At 47.3% G+C, this 21,413-nt stretch overlaps 1 protein-coding gene across 2 annotated transcripts in view; it reads right to left on the reverse strand.

Moving 5' to 3' along the window:
• Positions 1-21,413, reverse strand: part of LOC147019428 (uncharacterized) — a 102,247-nt gene that overhangs the window by 57,427 nt on the left and 23,407 nt on the right. The window contains exon 1 of one of the 2 annotated variants that reach the window (XM_085893891.1): positions 5,380-6,188. The exons of the other annotated variant lie outside the window; for it this stretch is intronic. Coding sequence (XP_085750017.1) covers positions 5,380-5,393 — 14 coding nt within the window. The 5' untranslated portion in view covers positions 5,394-6,188. Of the gene's footprint in view, positions 1-5,379; positions 6,189-21,413 lie in introns of those variants that run through there. 2 annotated transcript variants of the gene reach the window in all.

Consider the following 21,413-nt stretch of genomic DNA (forward strand, 5'->3'; position numbering starts at 1 on the left):
GACTTGCTGGAGTTTGTGTTGTTGTTCATAAACCAAGTCACCGAGGCTATTTTCTCCTGGACAGAACAGGTGTTCCAGCGAGCTGAGCGACGTGGAGCAGGATCCAGGTGCATCTGGGAGTGTCGGTACGTGAGCGTCTCCAAGACGTCTGTGTTGGCTGTGCGAGTAACAGATTGCGAGAAGCTAGCAACGGTCATCGACTGGAATTGTCGTTGCTATAATTATTACTTCCACCACCGAAAGTGGACGGAGGTTATGTTTCACTGCTGTCTTGTCTTGTGTCTGTCTGATTGTTTGTCTGTGAGCAGGATATCTCAAAAGGTTATGGACAGATTTGGATGGATGACAACGAAGAATTGATTAGATGTTGGTGAAGATCCGAATCCGGATACTCGAATTTTTAAAGTGTTTCATCACAATTGAGCGATAGGACCAAAAACGATGATAGATAGCATGATATCTTAAAAAGTGGTGCACAGATTCGGACAAAACTATGTGGATGAGTGGTTCGGTGACACAAATCAGCCAATTAGATTTTGGTTCTGTTCTGGATGCAGATCCAGCCTATCAGTGGGATACAAAAGGTAAACTGTTCAGCATGCCGGAGGTATGCACTCTACCGAGTGTCATTGCACTCGTCTATAGACTGTCGTGATAGGCAGTTGCTTAAAGAGAGCAAAGTTTTACAGCTTGGATTGTATCATTGCATTGTATTTTTTTCCTTTTACATTTCTCCCTACCCAAGTGGCTTCAGCACTCAAGTAAGCAGTCCAAGGAAACCGTTGATAAGGAACGGCTGGCTTCAAGTGATAGCAAGCACATTGGTAATTGAACACACCTCAACACATGTGCGAGTCCGAGGAGCCTTTTCTGGTTCTGCCTCTTGTGCAACGAAAAACAGTTAATTTTGGGTGATTTTCATCCTTTTCGCCATTGTTGAGCTATTTTCTCTGTTCAGCACCACTGGGCTGGTTTGGTTTCAAAAACCACAACATTCCACTCTGCGCATGGGTTTGTCCATTTACTAATGAGGAGTGTTTTGTGATCGTACAATAAGTTGTAGTGTGGATTTTTTTCAACAATATCAATATGTATTAACATTAGAAATTATACAAATTGTGTTTATTGTGATTGTTGTTGTATTTGTGTACATTTAAACGTAGTTGTTATTCCACTTACTTTCTCTACTAACCTAACCTCACCCCCTAATTTTGTAATAGTCCTGTGTCGTTAAACATCAGGGGGAAACATTTCTAATCGATTCATTAGGTGACAGCACTTTCTTTCCTTGAGATGGAGCATTCCCTTTGCGCTGTGTTTGTCACCACACACAACTTGATATGTTTTGTCGACAAAGTGAGATCCCACCCTCGGAGGGGCCCCAACTCAAGACTGTGAACCACGATCGGTCGTGTAGGGCCCCATGTTGTCTGGGGGCCCCATGCAATTGCATGGGTCACATGCCCCTCATGTTGCCTTTGCCTGGGCCCACGTTGAGCCCGAGGCCCACGTCGAGCTCAAGGCCCCTGGGCATTTGCCCTATGTGCCCGTGCGTTAATCTGCCACTGGATTAAGTATCCAGCATGTGCCCCAAGCAGTGAAGTTTTCAATGTTCAAGGGACCTCCCAGAACCCCGGGGAGCTGTCTTTGACAGAATGGCTTCACAACTTCTCAACTTACTCAAGCCATTACAAGCCGGAGGAGAGGGCCAAGCCATCATTAACCATCTTGCTGGAGCCGCCAAAGAAGAGGTGCTATGCAGGGACACCAGCGTCAGGGAGAACGATGGAAGGCTGGTGGAATTGTTGAAATCGCTCTTCGACCCAGTAAAGTCCATTCCCTCCCTTAGAGTTGCCTTCCACAACTATGTTCAGTTGGGAGCCAAGTCCCTTGCTGACTTCAGTTGTGGGTTGGTGAGGTTGTATTCTTGTATGTAGAGGGAAACAATCGTTGTCGGAGAAGGACACATTGATTTACTTGAGAGACAGCATGCTCAAGGAACGCGTTGTGAGAGGAGTGAGGGAGCAGTGGGTGTAGCATGAGTTCCAAGGTATAGAGATATTAATGAGTGGGAGGACTTTCCAGGAGATATGTGAGAAGGTCATACTATTTTTAAGAGACCAAGAGGAAAGGTTTGGATGGTTCGCATCAATGAGGTTTAGACAGAGGGACCTGATGTGACGTAGATTTTGGGCCAGCCAGCAAGCGAGATGAAAGAGATCAAAGAGGGGCTCTCTTCCTTGGCAACGGAGTTTTCCAGGCTCTGTGATAGTCTCCAAAGTCTGGCCCACCTCGGCTCGAGCAGTGCAGAGTTCTAGTGGTCATCATGAATGGGAGCCACCTTCCTGCTGCCACAATGGCAAGAAGGGCTACATGAAGGATGACTGCAAGCTAGAGGTTACATGCCATCACTGTAAGGAGCCGGGTCACATCTCCAAAGATTGTCCGCAAATATAGCGCCAAAGATGCCTCCTGCAGGAGTTTCACAGCCAGTTCCTGTGAACACTCCCAAAGCAGAAGCAAGCATGGTAGGTGCTCCAACACAGTTATCCCATTATTATCACAGCTTGGCTGCATCCTGGATACTGGAGCGGAGACTTCAATCATCCTGTTGTCCGTGTACCACAGTCAACTGAAGGCGAAGCTTGGTCAGTTGAGCGAGGCCCCTGAAATGTTCTTGAATGTGATAGGTGTGGGAGGGATAGAGATTCTCACTGAATGTTTTGTGGAAGTGCCCATTCAAGTGAAGGACCAGGATCTGAGAGGGAACTTATTAGACGCTGCTGACAAGGTGTGCAGCACTCACCTGTCTGAATATTCAGTTCTACTGCGGTGCAACATCCTTCGTGAGTTGAAGAGTCCGACGAGCAATGATGAGCTCAAATTTGGCCTGGGTAACCTGCGAGGTGAAGTCCTATTTCCTTCAAACACTTGTGGAGTGAAGACTATTCCTGTTCTTACCGAAGATGATGCAGTTCTACCACCATTCACGATTCAGAGGATCATTGGCTACTGCGAGTCAGTTGTGCATTTACTTGATGGCAACAATGATGTGCTGGTGTGGCAGACTGTTATGTGCTTCTGATGGTGTTTTCAAGGATAAAGGTTGATGGTGGATACCAGAAAGTTAAGGACAGTGTTCTGGAATTTTTATTGGTTAACAACACTGAGATGGAAGTGCATATTGGAGCAAACAATCCAGTAGCAGAAGCTCTCATGGTTACAATGAGACCAGAAATTATTTTTGAGTTGGCCGATGATCAGCGCCTCGTCTCAGACTGCGAAGTGCTTATTGAAGAGGATGAGGGACCTGAAGCTTCCATCTTCAGTTATCAGAGGTTGAAGTAGGGTGATCTGTGCCTCATGAAGCATCTTCACTCCATTGATCCTTGTCATATTTGAAGAGAAAGAAGTTGTGGCCAAATTGCTGACCAAGCATGAAAGGGTCTTCTCCAAAGGGAGTTTCGACTTGGGAGAATGCGACATCATCCCTCATGCGATTGAGATGATGGGTGTGCCACTGATTAGTTTGTCGTACAAATGTATTCCACCGACGGTGATCAGGGAAGTGAAAGAAACAATTCAGGAGATGTTGAAGCAAGCAATAATATGACACTCCAAGAGTCCATTCGCAAGTCAAATCATCTTCGTTAGACCGAGGTGCTGTACGATACACATTTACATCGAGAGAAATGGGATGTTCCCCCCACTCTGAACCCCCTCCCCCAGATATGTAGTCAGACAGAAACCATACTTGGGGTAGGTACCCTTAGGGAACACACAGCTCGACCGTTGTTGCATCAAGTGTCTGCAAAGATGAGGAAGCAGCCATTTGATTGGGGTGATTTACAAGAGGAGGCTTTTCACGCTTTGAAAGATGCACTCTCCAGAGCTCCTGCTTTGGCACAGCCACAGTTTAATAGAGACATCATCTTTGAGCTTGATGCTTCAATCAGAGGATTAGGTGCATGTCTGTTGTACAAAGATGATGATGGGAAAATTCATCCTATAATTTATACCAGCTGGACTCTTCATGGGGCTGAGAAGAATTACCCAGATTTCTCAAGCTTCAAGATAGAGCTGTTCGCGTTGAAATGGACTGAAGCTGAGAAGTTTGGCCCCGACATCCAAGGCCCACATTGTGTAGTATTTACTGATCATAACCTGCTGGCACATCTGAAGACGGCAAAAACTCGAAGCTGCAGAGTTGAGATGAGTGGCACAGTTAGCATCCTACGATGTTGAGTTGAAGTATCGTTCTGGTTATCTGAACAGGTGCACTCATGTGCTGAGTCAATGTCCTGTCAACACCACCATTGATGACTTTGTTGTTGAACTGAAGGAAGCGGCTCGTTTTCTGGGGTTATATGCTACGGTGAGCACAGATGTGTAAGAGCCGGTTTCAGACAAAACCTCTCAAAATGGACTTGCGTCATCGGTACTTCCATCATTCATACTCCCATGAGGACCTCGCCATGTTACAGAAGGAAGATGCTGCATTGAGCAAAGTTTGGAAACTTTGGAACCGAGGCTGGCAGCCGAGTTTTGAGTTTCACAGCGAGGTACCTGAAATGACAGGTTGGTTCCACGTGTGGCTTGTATCAGAGAATAAAGAGAATTTTTTATTTTTTTTTTACAACCTTTAAAATGTTAATTTTATTTCGATTCAATTATACACTTGAACACCGTTGAACACATAATCGCCTTCTTGGCACTTTCAAAACCACTTCCATTTAGCTGTAATTGAGCAAACTATTCCAGGATTTTACATCATCATGACCAATCAAATTTGCCGCTCGTAGACCCCGACCGCCAATGTCCTTGCTTCTCAAGACTGCGTGGGGTAAGGTGTTCTATGAACTCTGTTTTTTCTCTGAGTGTATGGTGAATGTTTTGTGGTGGCACGCTCTCCAACACAAGGACCTGCACACACACGGCTGAGATGATGGTCATGCTCACCGTGCTTTGGCACCAGGTGCTCATCGCTCAAACCTTTATTTCAATCACTACCCAAGAAACCGGATAAATTGCACACTCGGCCGAGCGTTTTCAAGTGCACATTGCAAGCTGAAGCATGTTCTTACCGTATGGGTGCCTCTGGCTTCCTCGAACAACTGTGGCTTTCTCTTGTTCAAATACCTGGTCCTGGTATCACAGTTCCTTCTGTTTTCCAATGCTATTTGCATTTTCAACCGAAGGGAAGTAAATAAATGATCAGAATTTGACTCCAAGGATGCTGTGACATCCCTCATGGCCACATGTGATCAGCTGGCAGTTTGTACAACACAGCACAACTGAATAGGGTCTCATCTTGCACAAAGCAAAATAAAAATAGACCTTGCAGAACATCATCCCATCCTAAATAAATAGGCTCCTCACCTTTGCCTCTCCATTTCTGACCCGCAGCTTGTGGAGCGACAAAAGAACCCCGAGGAGCGTGCACGGCACGTGGCAAGCCTGGGACGATATGTGTATAATAAGCTATGGGCAACTACCCACCTGCTCACACCACCACTCCTCCCCTCCTCCCCAAGCCTTGCCCTGTGACCTCTTGCCTTGATGTTTTCCGTGACATCAAAAAAGTTCCATTTATAGTGTGTGTGTGTGACAAAGTTGGAGTTGGAGTACCTCTCTTTGCCGACGTATAAACTCCCCCCCTTAACCCCCTGCTATATGTATCCCAAGAATGATCACATACCTGCTCCGTCAACCCACATACAAAGTGCAAAGTGTGGGAAAGCAATTGGTTCACTTTGACTGTGTGTGTGTCTGTTCGTGTATGATTGAGGAAGGAATTAATTTAAATTGAATTCAAAATTTTGAACAATGTAGAACACGAATCATCTGCACTTTAGCAGGTCTATCTCTGGCTATGTGTTTGACAAAACATGGACGCATCTCGTCCCACATGCGCACAGGTGGGGTCAAGCAATAATTGCTTCAGTCTGTCACCCTGTCTGTTGGTCTCGCAGTAAAATATTGTTACGAATTTGGGAATTCGATTGCACACAACATACAGGTTCCTTTAGTCAGCTATGTCGATAAGTGCATGTTCTCAAGATAGCTCACCTTTCATTGTTTAAATGTTCAGAAAGCAATTAGATGCGCTGCGGATCGATTTAATAGTTAGGGAACGAACAATGGAGACATCCCTCCCCCTCTTCTGCGAAGAGGAAGGAGAATCCTGCCGTCCCGTGACTCATGATGTCAACAACTCCCTCCCAACCGTGGTTGAGCGGGGGGGGGGGGGATGGATCACGAGGGCATGAGTCATGCTGGGCGTGGGGGAGGGGGGCGGAGAAGGATAAGGACGAGTTCCTTTCTTTGTTGTTGGTTAGTAAGCTTTTTGCTTCGGCAGAAAGTAGCCGTTCAGCAGACCGTCGGGTCCTGCTTGGCTTGCGTTAGGGTTGAGGCCTTCGGAAGCTTTTTGCTTTGGTGGTTCAGTGAGCTTCGCCTTCTGTTTGGCTCGGGAGAGCTTTTTGCTTCGAGCTGCTTTGTTTTAGAAGGAAGTTGAGCCGGTTGCTCGGATCGAGCTGCGAATGGTGGCTTCTTCTTCCTCTTCTTCTTGGTTCGTGGAGCTCTTTGTTCTCCATTTTTGGTTCCCGGCTTGGTGCGACTCATCGGCCTCTTCTTGGAGGTGGTTCCTCGGGGAAGCGATGGATCGGCGCCCCGTCTCACCAGCACGTGTTGAGAAGTGCGGGAGGATTCGCAGGAGCTCGGGAAGGGTCGCAACTCATGGCGATTGGATCCAGCTCGCTCTCGCTGGAGCCCGGGTCCGAACAACTTGAAGACCACATGAGGTGGAGAGGTTCGAGATAGGTTCTGAGTTTCAGCTCACCTGTCTTCCGAGCTGGAGCTCGTTATTAAAGGCCTCTGCCACCATTTCTTGGGTGTGTGTGTGCGTACGTGTGTCCGTGGGCCCGTCTAATAAGTAGGAACTGCTGTTAAGTGCAAGTGACTGTAGATAATAAGTAGACGGTTGTAGTTCTTTTGTCGTGCTTTTGTTGCTTGTATAGGTGCATACGTGTTTTGCCTTGTTTAATTGCATACGTGCTTTATTATAATAAATGTCCTTGTGTGAATGTAAACCTGTTCGTTTGAACTGCCCCATCTTGCACTCGGAATATAGTTGTTTTTTAAATAACTGATAAATAGAATCGGGTCCGGCGAGGTCTGGCGATAATACCCGCTCGGTTATCCCAGAACGGAACGGACCGCTTAAGCGGTTCATGTCCAAGCAGTCCTTCGCTGAGGTACGGCCCCTCAGTAGGTTACCAGCACGGGTACTTACATATATCGATATTTGGCGATTGACCCTATTTCGCGCGGGTAGAATACGGACTGGGCCGTGGTGGGATTAAAAATCCACCCGTGACTGGTTTCTGGCGTTGTTCGAGAAAGTCACGACTGGATTGTCCGTGCGGTGGGCGAAGCGACCGCTATTTGTTAGACGTGGTCGTTCGCACGCCGGACGGGCGGGAATTCTACAACACTGGTGTCAGGAGTGGGATACAGATTCATTCCCCTCCAAACTAAATTAACGGGAAGCGGATCAAGGGTGTGTGGAGTGACCCTCTGTTCCCATTAAATTGCGGGCTTTAAAATTTATTGCGATAAGCAAGATGGCGGTTCAAGGCGAACGGGTGCAGGATGGATTAGAAATGTGTTTGAATGTAGGATCCATGGCCCGGGACGGTTCTTTTTATGACCCCACCACTAATTTTAATCATTGGGGCCGCTCACCCGATACTGAGCACGAACTTTGCCGGCAAACGGAGTCGCAAAATAGCGGCGTGATCGCACCTCAACGCAACACGGAGTGGGCTGCTATTATTAGCACAGTGAACGGCACGACACTAGGCGGGTGCTCCCAGCCACCGTTTCAAACCGCGTGATCATGGCAGGCGAGGCAGGCGGACATTGGCGGGCTTTGGACACAATTGGGGAAAGAATGGAAAACCGAGCTGGAAGAGGAAAAACGGAAACACAATTTGGAATGAGAAAAACTGAGGCAAGAGGTAGGAAGAGGCAATCGGGACAGAGAAACCTGGAACAGGAGGTAAAAAGAGGAAAGAATTGGGTCAAAATTAGGAAGGAATTCGGTGAGGGAATGGACGAATTGAGGAGGGAAGCAGTGGAAAGTGAGGCAGAAATGAGCAAGTGAATGGATGAAATGAGTTAGGAGGCATGCAATTTGAGAAAGGAGTAAGAAAAGAAAGCTTCTGAGTTACAGAAACACCAAGACGAAGAGACGGAATTACAAAACGAACTGAGGATGTTGAGAGAGGAAAGAAAAAAAGAGAACGGAGAATGCAACGTTAAGGAACCACACTGTGCAGATCGAACAGTTAGAAGCCAAAGCAAGGTTGGAGTGTGAGGAGATGAGAGAGGAATTAGAAAAAAAAGCTTCTGAGTTACAGAAACACCAAAGCAGAGAGAGGGAACTACAAAAGGAACTGAGGATGTTAAGAAAGGAAAGAAAGAGAACAGAGAATGAAATGTTAAGGAACCACACTGTGCAGATTGAACAGTTGGAAGCCAATGCAAGGTTGGAGTGTGCGGAGATAGTGACAGAACAAGGAATAAAACAGGAAAGGGAGCTCAACCAATTGAAAGAAACTATGAGATTGGAGAATGAAGAACGTGAGAAACGGTGGGGTAGAAAACAAAAACAATATGAGTTTGAAATTAACCAACTCAAGGAAACAGCAAAATTTGAGTCCACGGAGATGGAAAAGCTCCGGAAAGAAAATGAACACCTAAAGAGGCTCAGAGAGGAAGAACGACTCAAATGGGAAGGAAAATGGAACGAGGAAGAAAAGGAAATAAACGAGGTAGCGGTGACGGAGACGCAGGAAATAGAAATAACAGAGACACGGGAGATAGAGGAGAGAGAGGGGTGAAGTGGACGACACAAAGGACGAACACACACACATGGAGGTAGTGAGGGACAATGGGGTTGAGCTTGAGGAATGTGTTGGGACCTGATGCAAGCAGCAGGATAGCTTCCTTCAGGAACGAAGGGAGGAAATGTGCCCCCTTGAGTCGGATCGCGACGAGGTGAGTCCGGTCGAGCCTTGCGAGGTAGAGGGGGCGAGTGCTGTGAATGGGTGCACGCGGAGCTTGGGGGGTATGGAGACCCCGGGAGCGCTTGAGGTAGCGCAAATCCCCAGCGTGGTCGTCCCGGTGTGTGTGGTTACGAGTGTGGCGAAATGCGTGCTGGAAAGCACGCATTGCATGAGTGAAAAGGTGTTTAAGGGAGAAGCGCCGTGTGTGAAAGAAACTGCGTGTGTGAGGTCGCGGTATGAAAGACAAATGGCGGTTGGTATGCGAGAGGGCACAACCGTGTGTCCGAGTGTCATGGTGAGGTGTGTGAGCGCCGTGGCACGTGGAAGTTTGTGCGCGAGAGTGTGACGACGACGGTGCCTGATTGTGGACAAAGGCCGAGTAGCGACCGTAGCTGCATTGGGGACCGTTCCGGGTTTGCACAGCAGCGAGCGCGGGGTCTGTGCTGTGCTACGCACGAGGCCGCCACGTGTGCGGCTACGCGAGTGAGACGTGGTCCGGAAACGCACGCGGTGGATTAGCCAATCCCGCGGGATGGACAGAAGCTCGGCTGGATTGTGAATTTGGAACGGACGGGTTTTCCAGGCGAACGTGTGTGTGAAGATCTGACGAGCAGAGCACATGTGCTCGCGTGGGGAACCCCTCGAAACCCGAGGTTTGCTTTGGATGCGCAGGGTGACGTCGTGGCTGCATGGTTGGAATCCGGCAGGAGGGAAATCCCTGCCGGATGGTGCCGTCCGATAAGGGACGAGGTGCGAGAAACGCGAACAGCTGCCATGACGTCACGGGGAAATAGCGCAGGTTGCGAGTTGCCGCGCTGGTGTGCGCATGGAAAAAAAAAAGCAAGCCTCGCTTCGGGTGAACAGGATTCCCTGGGCAAGGGGTGGAAAACCCCCCTGTGTCGGGGGCACAGGAAGTACGAGTTAGGGGGATGGATTAGCGATAGTTAGACCGGCTTCATGGGGACATGGGTTGTTCCTCATGGAGCCCGTGGAATGGATTAGTTGGAGGGATTTTAGTTCAGATTTAGGAAATGGGAATTTTTGGATTTTTGGAGACACGGACAGACTGGAAATGTGTAGTGGTGACGTAGCTCAGCTACGTAGAGTAAATGGAACGTGCATTGATTGAAGGGATGACGAGGGAGCACGAGTTAGTTAGGGGATTTAATTAGGAAGGATGGCAGTATGGAGTGTTGGTGTGAGTTGTGAAATGGAAAGTGTGTGAGGAATGAGTGTGGGACAGCGGGCCCAAGTGTGTGAGTGGAGCGAATGTGTATGCATGGTGCGAATGACTGATTGGGAGGAGGAGTGATTCCCACCCAAGAGACCCCGGGGTCAGTTTAATGTTAGTGGGTGGGTAGTTAAATTTACTAAAAGGAGGTCATTTTGTTGATGGTGTCGAGAGAAGGCACGAGACCCGTTTGGAGGGGTGCAGGAGTTCATGGACCGGCCGGGAGCGTGGCTGTGGAAAGTTGAGTATTTGTTTAGTGGGCACCGAACTAGTCGGCCAGAGTAGGCCAACTGCCCAAGAGGGGCCGGGATAGTGTAGTGGGCACGGGCGACCCGTCAAATGGGACCCGTAGTGCCAGAATGCTACAGGGGCAGTGTAGTGGGCACGGGCGACCCTCGGAAGGGACCCAGGGCATCAACACGCCACGTGGGCATCGGAGGGGGGCAATGCCAGAGAAGGCAACCCCCTGCGTTGTAGGGAGCAGCTAGGCTTGGAGGCAGCCTGCGGGCCTGGGGGGGTGCCATGGTTAGAGTTCGACAGGGGGGGAGTTCCTGCCAGTTGTCACGCTGCCCAGCCAGGAAATTGTGCGAGGGCACGAATGAAAATTTGAGGGCAAGGCCCAAATTTATAATGGACACCAACACAGGCGACGGGAATCATGGTTTTTAGAACCGATAGTTTTAAAGTGTGAGGCATTTTTGGAAAGCCCCGGGGTAGTTTCAAGTGTAATAAATGTTAGGGTAGTTAGGAGATGTATCCCTTCGCACCATCCATCCCTTCACTCATAGGCCGCTGGACCCACCTTGGTAGATCGCTGAACTCTGAGGAGGCCATTCTGAGGCTTTGTTGGGCCTCGGGACGGGACGCTATTCTCTCCCTATTCCCCTCCAGAGAGGGAACGTAGGGGTTGGGAGTAGGCTAGGTTGACAGGATAGGTTAGCCAGATAAAGGGGGTGAGGGAGACAATTATAAAAGGGAAATAAAAATAAAGAAGGGCGAAATTTTGTTGTTTTGTGGCAAACTAAGAGAGTGGGTATGGACAGAGACAGGCAAAGGCGATAGAGTGGGGGGAGACAGTAGGCTAGATCCGAGCCCGCCTTCAGAGCGGCCGGCACCACCGCACTCCTTCCGGACCTGATGGAACCACACAAGAGGCTGGCCAGCTTCACCTGCCGGCCTGTTGTGCTGCAGCCACCTGTTCTGCATGGGCTTGCCTTGCCATGCCTAGTTTGCCTGCCTCTGCCAAGACCCCATGCCTGCTAGCCCTTGTTTGCATTTGCCCCTGTGTCCATCCATCACCATGTGCGCCAGGACCATCCAGTTTTGTGAGGACTGCCGTGCAGGCAGCCTGTGCATCCAGTCCATTTTTGTTTTGCGACCATCTCCATGCATTCCCCTGCATCAATGAACTTTGAAATGACTTTTGCCTTTCCCCTTTCACAGATCACAAGTCCTGGGCCATGGTTCAGTAATGGATAAGTTGAGTGAAAATTGTAAATACGTGGAACTTCACCTGCATGTTTGTTTTAGCGCCGGCAATTTTAGTTAAGTTGTCCGAATGAGTCTGAGAGTTTGTTTAGTTAGTTACGCAGCGCATTAGGTTATTTATTTTTGGGACACGTATAAAGAAATGTCGCACTCAGGGACCCGAAGGTAGAACGTACTAGGGGAAAACTTACACATGCTGGTCACACGAAAATTTGACGACTCGGGACGAGTTTGTAAAAAGGGGAGGGGGTAGTGTTACAAATTTGGGAATTCGATTGAACACAACATACAGGTTCCTTTAGTCAGCTATGTCGATAAGTGCTTGTTCCCTAGATAGCTCACCTTTCATTGTTTAAATGTTCAGAAATCAACTAGATGCGCTGCGAATCGATTTAATAGTTAGGGAACGAACAATGGAGACATCCCTCCCCCTCTTCTGCGAAGAGGAAGGAGAATCCTGCCGTCCCGTGACTCATGATGTCAACAACTCCCTCCCACCCGTGGTTGAGTGCAGGGGGGGGGGGATGGATCACGAGGGCATTAGTCACGCCGGGCGTGGGGGAGGGGGCAGGGAAGGATAAGGATGAGATCCTATCTTTGTTGTTGGTTAGTAAGCTTTTTGCTTTGGCAGAGAGTAGCCGTTCAGCAGACCGTCGGGTCCTGCTTGGCTTGCGTTAGGGTTGAGGCCTTTGGAAGCTTTTTGCTTCGGCTGGCTCAGTGAGCTTCGGCTGAGGCCTGGCTCAGGAGGAGGCTTTTTGCTTTGGTGGTTCAGTGAGCTTCGCCTTCTGTTTGGCTCGGGAGAGCTTTTTGCTTCGAGCTGCTCTGTTTTGGAAGGTAGTTGAGCCGGTTGCTCGGATCGAGCTGCGAATGGTGGCTTGTTTTTCTTCTTGGTTCGTGGAGCTCTTTGTTCTCCATTCTGGTTCCCGGCTTGGTGCGACTCATCGGCCTCTTCTTGGAGGTGGTTCCTCGGGGAAGCGATGCATCGACGGGAAGGATCGGCGCCCCGTCTCACCAGCACGTGTTGAGAAGCGCGGGAGGATTCGCGGGAGCTCGGGAAGGATTGCAGCTCACGGCGATTGGATCCAGCTCGCTCTCGCTGGAGCCCCGGTCCGAACAACTTGAAGACCACACGAGGTGAAGAGGTTCGAGATAGGTTCTGAGTTTCAGCTCACCTGTCCTCCGAGCTGGAGCTCGTTATTAAAGGCCTCTGCCACCATTTCTTGGGTGTGTGTGTGTGTGTGTGTGTGTGTACGTGTGTACGTGTGTACGTGTGTCCGTGGGCCCGTCTAAGTAGGACCTGCTGTTAAGTGCAAGTGACTGTACATAATAAGTAGACGGTTGTAGTTCTTTTGTGATGCTTTTGTTGCTTGTCTAGGTGCATACGTGTTTTGCCTTGTTTAATTGCATATGTGCTTTATTATAATAAATGTCCTTGTGTGAATGTAACCCTGTTCGTTGCGTCCATTCCCTCATTGAACTGCCCCATCTTGCACTCACAATATAGTTGGTTTTTAAATAACCGATAAATAGAATCGGGTCCGGCGAGGTTTAGCGATAATACTCGCTCGGTTATCCCAGAACGGAACGGACCGCTTAAGCGGTTCGTGTCCAAGCAGGCCTTCACCGAGGTACGGTCCCTCGGTTGGTTACCCACGCGGGTACTTAGGTATATCGATATTCGGCAATTGACCCTATTTCGCCCGGGTAGAATACGGACTGGGCCTTGGTGGGATTAAAAACCCACCCGTGACTTGTTTCTGGCGTTGTTCGAGAAAGTCACGACTGGATTGTCCGTTCGGTGGGCAAAGCGACTGCTATTGGTTACACGCGGTCGTTCGAACGCTGACGGGCGGGAAATCTACAACAATATCATTGTTAATCATTCCAAACAGGAAACGTACTGTTCTCAGAGACTTAATAAAGGACACAAACAATAGGCACAAAGAACTAATGTGACGTGTTCGATAAGGTGGTGTATAAGACGTTGTGTCAAAATGCATCAACGGTGGTAAACTTGTACTGCAATGGCTCCCTCCACCATCAAAGCGAGACGGAGATCATGGGTTTCACCCTATTCGTCTGCCTGTTTGTCTGTTTGTCTGTGAGCACGATATCTCAAAAAGTTGTGTACGGATTCAGACGAAACTTGGTAGACAGGTTGGATGTGTGACGAAGATGAATTGTTTCGATTTTCTTGAAAGTCCGGATCCGGATTCGAGAATTTTTTTTAATTGTTTAATTGTTTCTTCACCATTGAGAGATGGAACCAACAACAATATATAACGTGATATATCTTAAAGTTGTGGACGGGTTATGACAAAACTTGGTGGATGAGTTGGTTCGGTGACGAGAACAAGCCGATTCGATTTTGGTTCAGATCCGACCTATCAGTGGCAAACTAAATGTAAACCGTTCATCCTGGTGGAGGTATGTGCTCTACCAAGTGCTGTTCTTGTTACCCTCGCCAGAGGAGAGGGTATTGCATGTAGGTCTGTTTGTTTGTTTGTTTGTTTGTTACTTTGGAAAAAAAAACAATTTTGGACAAGTATGTTGATCGCTTCAGTTTGTCTGTCCGCTCACCTTTAATCGCCTCCAGGTCACAATTTTAAACCGATCTACAGGAAACTTCACCAATTGGTGAAGTTGGTGGTCTGACAGAATCTTATTTATTTTTGAGGTCAAAAGGTCACCATAGGCAAATCAAAATAACGACCAATTACTGCACTGTAGTCCCAAGAAGGAAGCCAAACATCAGAATACACACACACGTGCACACACACACACACACACACACACACACACACACACACACACACACACACACACACACACACACACACACATTATGTACTCATAAGTGCTTACAAAAGTTGTTATATTTGAAGTTATAACTTTAACTTTTAAACAATTGACGGATTTCCCAACTGTCCGGATCATCGGCTGGGCACCGTTTATCATCGAGCTTTCAATCCTTTCAGCCCAGAACCTCTCCAAACGGTGGGTCCACAACCCCAGTCACCGGTCCACATCAGTTGATTCCATCCATTCATTGTGACCAGACTCTGTACAGAGCGTTGGTGCTGCCTGCCTAGGCAGTCTCCTTGGCGATGGGGTACAATCCTGGACGGGTCGCCACTCCAACACAGGATACCTTGCAAGCTGGCACTCATTTTGCCGACATCAGAAGGATGACAGGCAGTCAACCCCACCTGGTATTAATTCAACAGCCTGAGTGGGAATCAGTAGATTACTCAACATCAATGGACCCACAACCTCAAAGTTGTGTCCAGACAGTCGGTCAACACAACAATACAATATCCTTAATTCAAACTTGTTTAATAATTACTTCTTTTAAAGTATTACTACATATGAATAACTTTAATCATACATCACTTTATATGGTGATATATTAAATGACAAACACGTTACCTTGTAGACACGTCCATTACACAGCACTCCCATCGAACCATCGACTCAAACTGTCACTAACAACCCATTTTAACATGCTGCACTGCGTATCCCAGCAACCACCGAGAAATTGTTGTTATGGTTATTTATAATGTATTTTTTTTTACATATAATATTTATTATTTTGTTTTATTATTCTTTTCTTTTTTTAATCTAAATACCTCTTTTATGGAATATATCTATAAATATACTGAATGAAGGTCAAGAACTTTTTCACATTTCTAATATGGTCAATTTTCATCCGATTGACTTCAAATTTGAAGAGGATTTGCATATCAGGTTACTGAATTCAAGAACCAACCATGTTTGAGGTCAACATCGGCCAAAAGGTTATGTTTGAGGTTATTGTCAGGCCAGATCAGATCTGTGACCTGCTACAGGTATCGTGTAAACCTGCACTCACCTGTTCCATGGTTGGGTTGTCAGTGACTAAACCGTCTCCCCCACCAGGTTTTCTGGTGAGGAGGGTGTTTGGATATGGACACCCAGCAGGATTAAAAACAAAACCTGTCAAAGGGCGGAGGAGCTCCTTGTGAGCCAACGGCCATCCATATCTAGTGCCCAACTGTGTCTGCGGACGTCCTCCTGCAGTTGGGTCACTTCTTATTAGGAGGTTGGTGGCAGGATTTGCACTCCGGCCACCGTAAAACCCTTCATTCCACAAAACATTCTCGAAGCATAAAAAAATCTGAAAACCCACTCCGTGGGAGTACCTCCTGTGCAGCTTCCCTTCGCAGGGCAGCTCACCGGATGATGGGATTAGAGCAAAGCCTTCGGGAACCCCAATCTTTGATAATGGGAGGGAAACCACGGGGTAACATTCCCGGGTCAGATTGCGGGAGAGTGTGTCGGAGTGGTGCTGAGGTGTCGTCCACCAGACGGCAGTCTCCTTGGGTTAACCTGAGGCGGTCCCTTCGGGTGGGTGCCTGGAATGTCCTATCCCTAAGAGAGGATGATCACCTGTCTCTGTTACCATCTGAGCTCAAGCGTTCGGAAATCGGTATTGCAGCTCTCTCTGAGGTTCGGAGACCGGATTGCGGCGAGATAATAGTGAGTGGTTACACCTACTGTTGGTCTGGTCGCTCTGATGGTTACCATACTCAAGGAGTTGCTACAGCTGTGTCCAATAAGCTGACCCCAATGATAATTGCAGTAACACCGGTCAACGAGCGTATCATGAGACGAAGGATTCGTCACTCCTTAGGTGTCATTTCCCTGGTCTCTGTTTATGCTCTGACTGAGGCGAGTGATCTCAATGTGAAGGACACATTCTGTGCCACGCTCGAGTCTGTGGTTGATCAGTGCCCGAGGTGAGATACACTTCTAGTCTTGGGAGATTTCAATGCATTGACTGGAACTGATAGGGATGGTGATGAGATGTGTGTTAGTCCCCATGGGTCTGAAACTGTGAACCAGAATAGCACTAAGTTCCTTGACTTTGCAAGAAGTCGTGAAGTCCTGCTGGGCTGGTTACTTTGAGCAGTTGTACCAAGCTGATCCACCAGGTATTGAGATGGATGTCATGGGTGTTACTATCCCTATTGCTGACCCTCTAATCATCTGTGTTCCACCTTTGTTTGTGGAAAGACAGGCTGCAGTGAACCACTTGAAATGTGGTAAAACTCGTGGGATCTGTGGCATCCTCCTGAACTTCTCAAGGCTGGTGGAAATGCTGCACTCGTGTCGTTGCATGCAGTTCTGTGCTCTGCCTGGAACACAGGCATCATCCCAACTGACTGGAGAGGGCCTTGTTGTCCTTCTCTGGAAAGGGAAGGGTGATCGCCAAGACTGCAACAACTACCGAGGAGTGACGCTGCTCTCAGTGCTGGGCAAGATCTTTGCTCAGATAATTGTTGATAGGGTTCGCCACCATCTGCTTGAGCAACAGCACTCAGAGCAGTCAGGCTTTACACCAAAGAGGTCAATGATTGACCGTATCCTTGCTCTTTGGGTCCTCACCGAACGTCGATGAGAGTTTCGGCAGGGGTTGCTTGCAGCCTATGTTGACCTCTGTAAAGCGTTTGATTCAGTAAATCGGGATGCCCTCTGGAGGAGCCTTAGTCTTTGTGGGGTACCACCAAAACTGATCAATCTGATGTCTGAACCCGACTCTGGCACTGAGATTGCTGTGAGATTTGGTGGTACCATCTCTGACTTATTTCCAGTTGTTACTGGAGTTCGTCCGTGGTGTGTACCGGTCCCCACAGTGTTCAGCGCTTGTATGGACTATATTCTAGGGAGGATATCAGAGAGATCAAGCTGCGGTGCATCATTTGGGAATGTCAAGATCTCTGACGTTGATTTCGCAGATGATTCAGTCATCTGTGCGGAGACTCGAGATATCCTTTTGGGGGCCCTCGAGGTACTGAATGAGGAGTCTGAGCTGCTGGGCTTATCGGTTTCCTGAGTCAAAACTAAGATACAGGCTTTCCCTCACATTTTGGATGCTGCTCTCTTGTCTGTACCTGTTTGTGGTGAGGATGTTGAGGTCACGGAGAGATTCACTTACCTTGGCAGTGATAGTCATGTCTCTGCTGGCTGTGAGCCAGAGGTCAATAGATGTCAAGGTCGGGCTTGGGGAGTCATGGATTCACTGGATCATGGGGTATGGCGCTGTCAGTACCTGTATCGGAGGTCGAAAATCTGAGTCTTCAAGTCCTTGGTGCTTCCAGTCTCGCTCTACGGATGTGAAACTTGGACGTTGACCAGTGATCTGAGATGGAGACTTAATTCATTTGGTACCAGGTCTCTTCGGAGAATCCTTGACTATTGCTGGTAGGACTTTGTGTCCAATGAGCGGTTGCGGAGAGAGACTCAAATGAGATTTATTACCTGCATAATCCATGAGCATCAGCTTTGGCTGTATGGACATGTAGCTCATTTTCCTGACATTGATCCTGCTCACCAGATTTTTCTCGGCGAAGGAGTCTCATGAGTGGAGGAGGTCAATGGGCCGATCACGTTGCTCGTGGTTGCAGCAGGTTGATCGGCATCTCAAGGAGATGGGGATGAGTCAGGCATCTGCTTTGGGGATGGCCAGACGGAGGCCCCTGGAGTACCGGCGGAAAGTGGACCCAGCGACGCGCTGCTCTGGTATGTTCCCATATGTTCCCATTCCTGACCTTCTTGCAGGGTTCTTTTTCCATTCTTTTGTTTCGTCTGGAGATGCTGAATAAATTCCTTCTCTGATAATACCCGGCACCAGGACGACTTAATTGTGTCAACCCACGACCCCTCACATTGATATAAATGTTGTGGCTGCATTAATTTTTCTGTACATGCCTATGATGTGAGTGTGCATCTCGTACATCAAGAAAATGAGTGATTGCAGTTGCAAGGGGATGTACAGCTTGGCACATCCTTGAACATCATGGCTACGGTACATCATTCCTTGAAAAAAAAAAATCAAATGAACCTCCTGGACCTTTGTGAGACCTCAGCTCGTGACAGCTACATTGTAAACCCATAATTTCGACAAGCGGTTAAAGTAACATGATAAAATCAAAACATTAATTCTGTAACATATATATTGTATACCTCAAATTACCTAAAGGTTCCTGAAAAGGTGAATTAAATTACAGTATGAGAAACATTTATAGATGATTGTAATAAAACGATCCATTGGTAACCGAGTGAAACGTGATGTTTGCATACTTGTTTGCGTAAGATGTTTACAATTATTTTCCTTTCCTCTCACTCGACTCCACCATCGAGGGATCTCACTCTAATCTGCTTTTCACAACAAGTTGCAGACTTTAATGGCTTTATGCCTTCTCTCCACAGAGAATATGTTTGTGCTGTCTGCAATGTAATGAGATTCAAGTGTGCTTGCTTTGAAAAACAGCTATTACCGAAACCACTACTCCGTTACCTAATTCCAAAGAGTATCACAATTCCTGCTTGGGTTGCACATGCATTAAAAAATAATTACCATCTCTGACTCTGCTAACATCTTGGAAGGGGGAATCCGATGTGGAGTATTTTTTGGAGAAAACATTAAGCCGATTGTTTCATTAATTTTTCACAGAAGATTAGTGATCCCAGGCTTTTTCCAGGCTAAGCCATCACAGGCTACTAACATCGCCTGTATTTTGAAATTAAAATTGATGAATGAGAGGAAAAGGTGGAAGGGTGGGGTGGGGGGGGGTGCAGGTTATGTTTGGAAGGAGAGGGGAAAAGAAGATTGTGAAGAGGTAAGGCAAGAGATATGTGTGTGGAATGCAGGGAGGGTGCAGGAAGAAAGAGTCAAAATGTTTCCTATTATTGTTGCGTACATAATAAATATATGGCTCTGAACTACAGTGTACTGGATTGCAGTTTTACTCAGAACAAATTCTTGCAGAATTCAAAGGGACGCCAGTTATTACAAAAGAAAGCAACTGCTGAATTATGCTGCTATCCTAATAATAACTAGAAGGGCACTAGTGGAGCGCACACCTCCGCTATGTAATGCCTGATCCACGAGAACGTATCGCGCCCAACACATTTTTGAAATATCCTGCTATCCAGTACTATATCGTTCTTGGCCAGATTTCTCAATGGTGAAGAATCACTTTAAAAATTAAATAACTCTCGTATCCAGATCCGGATTCGGATCTTCACCAAAATCGAATCAATTCGTCCTTGTCACACTCCCAACATGTCCACCAAGATTCGTCCGAATCCGTCCACAACTTTTTGAGATACCCTGAACACAAACGCACAGAGAGGGGTGAAAACATCATCGACTTCCACCTTCGGTGGCGGACGTATAGGCCCTGTCACACCTTGAAGTTTTAGCCAGCGTATGGCAAGTTATCAGAATGTATGCAAAACGCTGGCGTACGCTGAACTATAGATGTTTTTTTCCAGTTTTTGGCGTATTCATAACGAGTTAGATGAATGCATAACAAATTCGTAACGTACACAGAACGTTTCGATAACATATAGATAACTTATACCAACGAATGCTTAGCGTGTTGTCAGTGTTCACAACCTATGCCCAACGATAGTCTAACTTATGCATAGCACGTGGCAGAGTATTGCTGACGATCACGTGGCGTAGCCTATTAAAAGGCTGCCGCTCGACGATTCAAATCATAACCGCACTAGACATCGAAGTGTCAAGCTGCTGACACATCTTGACGTTTTAGCCAGCGTTTGCTGACGTATGAAAAATTTGCCGAATACGCTGGCACACGTCGAATACGTTATGGGTAAGTTTTGTATACGTTAAGAGCACGCTGAAGCACGCTGGCATACGTCGTAGTACTCCGAGTACGTCAACAAATTTTCAGCATGTTGAAAATTTTTCGACGTATCCAGCGTATGACGCACACGTTCCGCATACGCTGGCATAAGTTGTAGGCACGTTACGCGATCGTTGACACACGTCGACACGCGTTACTTGTAAGTTAATCATAAGTCGAAACATGTCGAGGTAATGTGTAGCGTACCCGGAACTTAATTTTTAACCTATGAGTAACGTGCTTTGAACCTATGTGTAACGTATCTCCAACGCACATTGACGTATGTAGACGTATTTGATTGACGTTTTCCGGATGACCACAGAACTTACTGAACATGTTTCTCACTTACATCTACCGTATAATGGCGTATTGGCAGCGTTTAGGGGAATTGTTATATAAAAATGGGCTTCACAGGAGGAACCCGTCAGTGTTCCAGACTCCATGGTTTTTTTTGTTTTGTTTTTTGTTTTTTTCCTTTGGCATGACGGTGATGTTGTAACTTCGATTTCTAGTGCGGTTATGATTTAAATCGTTGAGAGTCAGCCTATTAATTATATTATATTATAACCGCACTAGAAATCGAAGTGTCAACATCACTGTCATACCGAAAGAAAAAAAAACAGGGAGTCTGGAACACTGACGCTAAACATTACCTCGACGTGTTTCGACTTATGAGTAACTTACAAGTAACGTGTGTCGACGTGTGTCAACAATCGCGTAACGTGTCTACAACTTATGCCAACGTATGCGGAACGTGAGTCCTACGCTGGCATACATCGAAAAATTTCAAGCATGGAAAATTGGTCTTACAGCTCGGCATACTACGACATATGCCAGCATGCTCTTAACGTAAAGGAAACTTACCCATACGTATTCGACGTGTGCCAGCGTTTTAGACAAATTTTTCATCCGTCGGCATCCGCTGGCTAA

This window comes from Eptatretus burgeri, chromosome 9 (genome assembly GCF_056783735.1).
Source record: "Eptatretus burgeri isolate ZD-2024b chromosome 9, Ebu_testis_v1, whole genome shotgun sequence".
Classification (NCBI taxonomy): Eukaryota; Metazoa; Chordata; class Myxini; order Myxiniformes; family Myxinidae; genus Eptatretus; species Eptatretus burgeri.